The sequence below is a fragment of the Centruroides vittatus genome, unplaced genomic scaffold, assembly GCF_030686945.1.
Source record: "Centruroides vittatus isolate TY-2023 unplaced genomic scaffold, ASM3068694v2 contig_1832, whole genome shotgun sequence".
Lineage (NCBI taxonomy): Eukaryota > Metazoa > Arthropoda > Arachnida > Scorpiones > Buthidae > Centruroides > Centruroides vittatus.
The window spans coordinates 215,421-224,514 of NW_027121128.1; the positions used below are offsets into that span (position 1 = coordinate 215,421).

The 9,094-nt window shown below is 32.8% G+C and overlaps 1 protein-coding gene across 1 annotated transcript; it reads left to right on the forward strand.

Moving 5' to 3' along the window:
- Nucleotides 1–2,829: 2,829 nt before the first annotated feature.
- On the forward strand, nucleotides 2,830–8,787 carry LOC136969932 (tyrosyl-DNA phosphodiesterase 2-like). The gene is made up of 2 exons (XM_067264238.1): nucleotides 2,830–2,879; nucleotides 7,229–8,787. The coding sequence occupies exon 2, from the start codon at nucleotides 7,237–7,239 to the stop codon at nucleotides 8,275–8,277; it is 1,041 nt and encodes a 346-aa protein (XP_067120339.1). The 5' UTR covers nucleotides 2,830–2,879; nucleotides 7,229–7,236; the 3' UTR covers nucleotides 8,278–8,787.
- Nucleotides 8,788–9,094: the final 307 nt, after the last annotated feature.

Here is a 9,094-nt window from a genome sequence, read left to right on the forward strand (position 1 = left end):
TAATTTAGACTTTTATTTATTTTACTTTTTTCACTCTGTGAGCACTGAGGGCCTTTTTATCAATCTCATCGTGGGTTCCGTTTACTTAGTTACCGCAATGCGACACATGCCAATGTGGGTAATGCCTCCCAAGAGGTTTTTTATGGAAAAACTGGCCCCTATTTAGGTGTTACTAACGTAAAGAAAACCCAGAAAACTCCATGTGACCGTCTCGTTGGCCAGGCGCGAACCTACGACCAATTATCAGTGTTTATCCACCTGGCCACTGGTGTGCTCGTGGGTTCGGAAAGTCCACAATTGGAAGTTCGAATGGCGACGGACGGGACTCGATATCTCCGGTACAGATCAGTCTCAAAATATTTCTGGGTTTTCCGTATTCGATCCTGGCTCTTCATAGCGGTAGGCTGACTTATTAACCGCCTCGGCAGCCCATTAAGAGTATCCAAGAGGATAAAACCACTCAACACTGATAGTTGGTTGTGGGTTCGCGCTTCACCAACAAATTTTTCCGGGCTTTTTTCATCTATAAGAGATAGTTTCCCATATGTCCTCTTGGAAGGCATCGTCTCTTGGCAGACCGCCTATGCGATGCGTTGCCTAATCCTATCAATCCTACAATCTTTAACCGACTTAGCCCATTACATTTTATCTTTAGATAGGTTAAGGTAAAAATAATTTGTGGTGGCAACCATCTTAACTTTATGTTTCAGCGCTTCTGAATCTTGCTGCACTAGCGCTGCAGCAGCTAACTTACGGAGGAAATAGCTCAACTGTTTTTTAGCGAAGCAGCTTAACTAGGAAACGCGACCATAATGTCTTCGCATAAAAAGAATGTCAGGCATATTATTCTTGAGTTATGAAAAAAGATATAACGCCGTATAAACAGTATAGAAAAAATGTAATGTGTATGGAGAAGATGCTCTTAAACTTCGAACGTGTCAAATGTGATTTAAAAGTCTCGTTTGGGAAAATTTAAACTAAAAGATACAAAACGTACGGGGCTTCCAAAGCTGTCGACAAAGAAAGATTGCAGGAATAAATCGTTAAAAATCGACGAATAACGCACAATATAGTATATATAACCAAACACACCAAAAATAAACCGAAAAAAAGAATTGAAAACATACAAGCATAATGCGAGAGCGAGAAATGAATTGAACACTTAATGGATTGCGTTTATGCTTCTAGCAGATTTTTCACTGCGCATACAGTTCGAACTCCGAAGCATCTTTGGAACTCTGAGGCTAATTTTTGTCGAATTTTACGTTCGAACTCTGAAGCGTTTGAAGTACGAAATACCACTTTAATATATTATCCCTACACTCTCGCCCCACACCACCAGTCCAAGAAGGTTACGATCTCTGTCTTAGGCCAGAAACACACATGCGTAAAATTGTTTGGCAGAAAACTGAATCAGAAATCAGCTTTCAGTTCAGTTTCTGTTTTACGCTTTTATGCCAGAACACACATACGTAAAAATTTTGGCCGAATAGGAAACACCACTGCCATTAATAGTGTTAATTTTATTAATTTTTTCCTCTCATATATCTATCCATTTGTACCTTCCATTTTTTCTCCGCTTCCTCTGCTATAATATAGAAAATTTAAATTAATACACTTATATTCCGAATTCAAATAAAGAACGTGTGATCTAAATACTAGGCCTATATATCGATTCTACTAGACTTAGCTGTTGTTTGAAATTTTGCACCTATAGCCATTCATAAACGTTGTTTAAATACAGTTTCTTTATACATGACACTGATGTGGTCTAACGGATTCAATAAACTCCTCTATTTCATTTATTTTTCGTTTTTCGAGACCGTCACAATTATAGGGTTAACCCTCATTGCCGCCATTGTTAGAATAAAAACCACGTGTCTACTTTGACGTCACAGAAAAGACTTCTCTTTATTGGAGGAATTTTGGTGTAAAAATTTTACGGCGTAAAAAGTAGAGACATGCTCTACTTTTTTTCAGTTCTGTTTCAGCCAAAATTTCAGAAACATTTTTACGCTTTCAGTTTTATGCTAGATTTTACGCCGAATTTTACGCATGTGTGTTCCTGGCCTTAGACGAATCCTGAAATTAGTTATTAGTGAGGTTTCGGCCGACGTTTTCATCACGAAAACATGAACGTCGGACGTTCAGCGCCTCCATTCTGTAAGCCTAGAAGTTTGACAATGGGGTTTGGAACGTCAGTGGAATCATGCTCGTCGTTCCAAACGCCATTGTCAAACTTCTAGGCTTACGCTGAACATTCCGACGTTCACGTTTCGCGATGAAAACGTCGGTTGCAACCTCGCTATTAATGTAATAATTATTCTGTTTGCTTTTTATTCTAAAGTTTTTTGCAAGAATTTCAAAAATGTGATGATAGACAAATACGCACAACCGTCTGAATAAGTTGGTTTTTTTTAACTCTCCGCCCTGTGGGCACTGAGAGCGTCTTTTAACAAGCCCTTTATGTGTTCGGCTAGGCCCATAATGGGGCGGCCGGGTGGTGAGCGACGGGGCTACATATTCAGACGGACCGCCTCCCGAAAAATTTCTGAGGATTAGATCCCAGAGCAGCAGATTGCCACTTTGACTGCTCGGCTATCCGGTCGTCAAACCGTCAGACTACGTAGTGAATTAAAGTAGCTATTACGGAACAACCATTAATATCTTTATATAAAATATACATTTTATTTTTAAAGCGATTTACATCGATAAATATGAAATTCGTTAAATTTTTTATGATATAATAAAGTTTTATATAATATTATTTGTAAATTTTGAAATCTACCGAACGAAGAGCCTCTACCGTCAAAAATAGGCATTAACGTAGAAAAGATCTGCGAAGAGCACGTTTTATTATATTCTATTTAGAGGTTGAGGTATTTACCTATTTTCTTGATGTTTATACTAAAAAAAGATTACTTTAATTTTTCTGTAAACAAATATTGAACACATAATTTTTATGAAAATTTCATTATTCAGGTTTCATTCAAAAATTTATTTTTATGCGAGACAGTTTTGGTTTAAAACTCTCGGTTAAGCGCGCTGTCATTTTAAATTTCATATCAATGTACCATTTTTTTTTTTCTCTTAAACTTAATAGGCAATGTTTGTATAGAACGTCTGATACTCGTTTTTCGTTAAATTAACACAAGTTCTCTTGTTTGCAGTCAACGTCTGTTTTCGAACATAATTCGTTCCTAAAAGTTGTTCGAAAACTGAAACAATTTACCCCTTTTTTAGGTGTATTTCATGCATAAAAATGCTTACAAATGCAATGTAATATTATATTAATAAATTGTTATTTAATTTGACTTAATCACCTTTAAACATGAATTCTTAGATGACATTTATATTACGTGAAATAAATGATGCGAATGTCAATGTGGGTTTTATTAATACGTTAATTAATACGTTTTATTATTACGTTAATTAATATGTTAATATTATTAATATTAATTTTATTATTAATTAATGATGTGCAGATCTTGGCACCACTATCTTCTGAATCTGTACTCCTATTGCTGACTGGTTGGCCTTCAACTTTATTTAGTGTAGGAGGTGTGGGGAACACTTCTTATCTTTGATAGTTTCTGGACTGACTTATATTTACTATCTGTCCATGGCTTGTAATCTTTGGCCGACTCTGCTGAGTAGTTTGTTTGGCAACTGAGTTATCGTATGGGCACATATGGGCTTGAAATTTTGTTTGTGAATTGATTTGTTCAAAAAGTGAGTAGTTCAAAATGCAAGATTTGACTGCAGTTTGTAGAGGATTGATTTGGTAATTGGGATCACCTTTGCACTGATGTCAATTGTGAGATTACAGTTCGTTCCATTGATATAGCAGTATTAATATTTGATTCGTGGTACTATGTGAGTGCACTCATTTAATGTCTATTGAATGAATATGTCTGGTGTCAACTTGTGTTTTTCGTTGATAGAATATCTACCTAAAGTTCTCTTCTTGTTCTTATTGACACTTGTTCTTAAAAATCCTTTTTCATTGCTTATCATAGATTTTTTGCAATGTATTCAGATTATTATGAGTTTATGGATAAGGTATTATGAAAGAGGATAGCAATTTTGTTGTGAGGCAGATCATCTTGATTGTGGATATGTGGATCATATTGACATGTTCATTCTTTGCCTTGCTGGTGGAGATCTGGGGTTGTATTCTAGTCACTTATCTCTGGTCTCTTTTTCTAGAGAGATTCTGGGTCACTTGTGACAATCTCATCTTTGTTGATGTCTTGATGCTACTAGGTTGATAATACTTGTTTAGGTTATCTGCACACTCAACACAATACAGAATTTTAACTAATAAATTGTAAAATTTTCGAAAATACAGAGTATAAAATTATAGATCACGTGGTGAGGAAAGCCCAAGGTTCAAATGAAGCATATAGTCTTGACAAACATTTGTATTTGTTTTATAATGTTTTATGGATTGTAATGTCAAAATGTTTTGGGTAACATTTTCTCTTAACAAATAGAAATTTTAATATCCTAAGTTAATTAGAAAAGTATGTGTACTTGGTTAAAGAGGAAATTAAATGGCACTAATTTTAAAAATACTGAGAGATATGAATGGCTGGAAGTAACATAAAATTAACAGCATATTCAATGATTCAGTAATTGATGTAAAATTATCTTTAAAAAAATGGAATCAGTGATGTTCCCAAGTGAAATGTAAAGTGGACACTTTAGAAAAAGATCAAAAGTGTTGAAATACTCTTTTCCAAGATAGAGAATGTTCTCAAATGAGATTGTCTAGTGTGAGTAGTATCCAGTCATCCATATTGCATCTAATGAAATTGAGGTTATAGTCGAAAGGTGAGTATCTGTTCGTCTCTGGAAGACGAGAATCTTTGAGAGAAAAAGTCTTCCAGAATTACATTTAGAGAGAAATGGTGATCTCTCAAGACAGACAAATGTTTAGCCAATTTGCAACCAAGCAACACTGTCTCTCAAAGACGAGAGGTGGTGACCAGAATATGGCCTGTTCTCTTGATCTTGATGAAAAAAATAGTTTTTGTTGCAAGATGTAATATAAGAAGGCAAAACTTTGACTGAGCAATTTTGAGGGGGGGGAGATTTGTCAAAGGGAACACTTCTTATCTTTGATAGTTTCTGGACTGACTTATATTTACTATCTGGTCAATTTTGTCATTATGTTGACTTACAGTTTACTCTAGTGTTGTCTGACTGTTCTATTCTTTCTAGTCTGCCTATCATAACACATGGTTTGTCAGTGAGTTCCTCTATTATTTCTTCTCACAACCCTATTCTAATCATTTCTTCAAATGTATGGGGGTTTATTTGATTGCTTGAGTTTGGCATTTAATCTCTGCAAAAATTGTAATCTGTCTTTCTTCTAATTTGCAAGTTTGATATAGTTATAACATTTCTCTATCTCATTCATCAGCACTGGGAGGTTTCAGCAATAACTCAGAAGCCGGGACTTGTAGTCAAATGGCATGTGTGTGTATATCCTCATCAGGTAACTGGATGTAATTATGAAATTTCTGAATGTATTAGAATATGGCTCTCATTTGAAGCAATGTATTGTTTGAATTTGTCATAGGTCATAAGGGTTTAACCTTTCAACAGTGGAATGGTGATAGCACCACATCTGACTGTTCCACTGTTGAAAGAGTTGTGGAGAAGAAATGTGAGAAATTTTTAAAGTTTTTTTTCACGCGTTTTTTTTCTCATTACCGTTTTGGAAAAAGATTTTGTAAACAGTTATGTCTAGTAAAGAAAAGTCTTTTTTTATTGTAACATAATTCATTTTTTATGTGAATTTTTTTTTCACATTAGTTTTTGGCAATACCCCCAAAAGAATTTAGCGAATATATATGTTCCTCACCACTGCCATGCGATTGCCCTTGACGAATATATTTGTCGCTCACTGCTGAGTGGTTAACTGCCCAATTGTATTGTGTGATATCTTAAACTAGCCCAATTAATTTGCATTTTGCAATGCTGAGATAATGCTGCTAGTTCATCTAGAGCAGTGGTTCTCAATGGGGTCCATATAACATTACTGGGGGTTCACTGTGATATTTTAGTGGTCTATAGGGTAATTCTACTTCAGAACAATTGTTTTACTGAGAATTAAATTTCTACAGTACAGTGGCACCTTGGTATACGACCTTAATCCGTTCCTGATGTTTGGACTTATACCGAATAGGACGTATACCAAACCAACCTTTCCCATAAGAAGTAATGTAAAAATGATTAATCCGTTCTCATGTAAAAAACCCCCTCTTGATATGGTATATATATGGGGTTGTAAAATAATTTAAACACTGAGCACATTAATAAAAAAATAAATTTTATTATAAATTTTTAAAGTTATTACAGTATATTGTATTATATTATTGAAATCATTAAATTAAAATCAATATTTTCACTCTTAATTTACATACTTAAGAGAGTTAATAAACAGTGAAATCAGATTAAGGGAGTTGCTAGTGAACAGGGGTGAACAGGTTTTTACATTACAAAGTTTAAAAAATAAAGCAAAAAGGTAATCTCATCTTTAGTTTTAGTTTTGTTAATTAATGTTTTATATTAAATTTAATTCAAAAATTGTAATTAATAGTTAATGTTAGAATAAGATAATAAGTCTAACAGCTACCTCAAAATTGTTTTATATTTTATATTAATTATTAATAATTAGCCAAACTATAGTCTGAATAATGCAGAAATTAATATATTTATTATAAAATATTTGGGCTTGGTCATTGTTAATATAACATTATAGATATACAAAAAACGAGAAAGACAGAAAAAGCAATATTTAAAAGCTTGAGATAGTGACTTCTAAACTGAACATCGTTAATTATTTTGCTTTTAATGGCTTGCATGGAGACATGCGATATATGGTGGTGCAGGTTATAGAGATATTTTTATTCTCAGAATTTTCCAGGGTATATATCGTCATGCGTTATCCATAGGAAATTACAATACAGTTATCATTAATCAAAATTTAAAAAAAAACGAAAAAAGTTACACATTGTATAAATAAAAATTAACTTAAAGAAGCATTTCAGATTGATACAAAATTTATTTAAGTGTAGTTAACAAATTAATCAATCTACAGGGAGCAATTGCATGTATTTTTGATTATTAACTTAATTAATGAAGTATCAGATTTGATGTTAATTTTGAATTTGTCATATAAAAACAAGTTAATTTTTATTATGTTTTCATTTTAAAGATTTAATCATGAGTGAAGAGTTAGCAGATATACCAAGTGCTGACACTTGCCAGGAACTGTGTGAACAGTTTGCTGAAATAACTGAAACAGATACAATATGGGCTCAAATATATCTTCAAGAAAGAAATTGGAATTTACAAAGTGCAATATCTGACTATTTTGAAAAAAATGCAACTGGTAGTCAAAAAAATATCAATGTTTTTCAGTTGAGTGATTTAGATGATTCATCTAAAGTGTGTTTGTTCTCTGCAGAAAATAACAGTCATTCTTCTGATAATGTAAAACATACACTGAAATTCATCACTTGGAACAGTGATGGACTTGATGAAAAAAATCAGTTATTGAGAATAAGACGTATCTGTAAGATAATAAAATGCGAAGATGCTGATATTGTCTTTTTGCAAGAAGTTATTCCAAAAACATTAGATGAAATAGTTAAACATCTACCAGAATATAAATGCATTCCAGGTAACAATGTAGAATATTTTACTGTGACTCTTCTCAAAAAGAATACTGTTTCATATATAGACCATGATATACATGAATATCCAAATACTCGTATGGGTAGAAATTTGCTTCAGGTAGATGTTAAAATAGGAAAAATTCCAATAACATTATTTAATACACATTTGGAGAGTACAGGAGAAGCTTCACAAGAGAGAATGCAACAATTAAGAACAGCATTTGATAAAATGTTGGAAGTTTCAAGTGAAAAAGCTGTCATTCTAGCAGGAGATCTTAATCTCAGGGATAAAGAAATGCCACCTCACAGTATTCCTACAGCAATTGAAGATATGTGGGTAATTTGTGGCAGTCGAAAAGAGTGTGCTTACACATGGGATATGACAAGGAATGACAATTTAACATTCAATTCTGGATCCCGCTATAAACCTCGATTCAGATTTGACCGTGTCTATATCAGACAGTCATCGCCGTCTACAGTCGAACCAGAATATTTTGGTCTAATCGGCTTGGAAAGGTTGCTTCCACATAGATGTTTTCCAAGTGATCATTGGGGCATCTTAAGTAAATTTCAATATCAAAAATAGATTTTGTTGAATAAGCTACAACAATTTCTGTAGAATTTTCCTTCGGTATATTTTGTTACAAAATTTTTTCCATTCTCAAATATTGTGAAAAATTATTGAGTTCATTATTATTATAAAATTCTTTATTTGTTTTAAAAATAAAATTAAAATGTCAATTTGAAATTAAAAATTTATTGTGTAAATGAATATGATTTCTTAAAGACTAAAGAAACTTTTAATTATTATTTTCAGTTTATTTTTCAATCTTGTATAGTTTTTAAAAATAGATTTGTATATAATATACTTCACAGTAATATAAAATATCACACCGACCAAAGAAAATTAGTGGTAAGCACAGCAGCTTCTGAGTAGGGAAAGTCACTTTGATTTTCAGCATCATCTAATGAACAGGATTATGAACTTCATCTTTTGTGTTACCAAGACTGTTATAAATGTTTGTTAACAAATGGCTAATGACTATACTGAAAACATACCAAAAGAGTAGTATTAAACTTTGATACTGTGATGAAATCGATAGTTTCATTAGAATATATATTTTTTTCCAGTTAAAATAAGACTAAAAATAATGAGATTTTTGTTTGTTTTGTAAAAGTAAAGCATGTTTTCATTCTGAAAACCCTCTGTGATTATTTTTCAAGATGTTACAATATCAACCTTTGATATAATGATAAAGAAAATTGAACTGCTGTTCATTTGAGAACTGCAACAACAATTCTTCAAATAAATTTTGGCCCAAATTTAATACTTGGGCCAAAATTTCTCATAATACATTGTGTGAAAGTTGAAAACCTTATTTACTACATCATAGTAACACTGC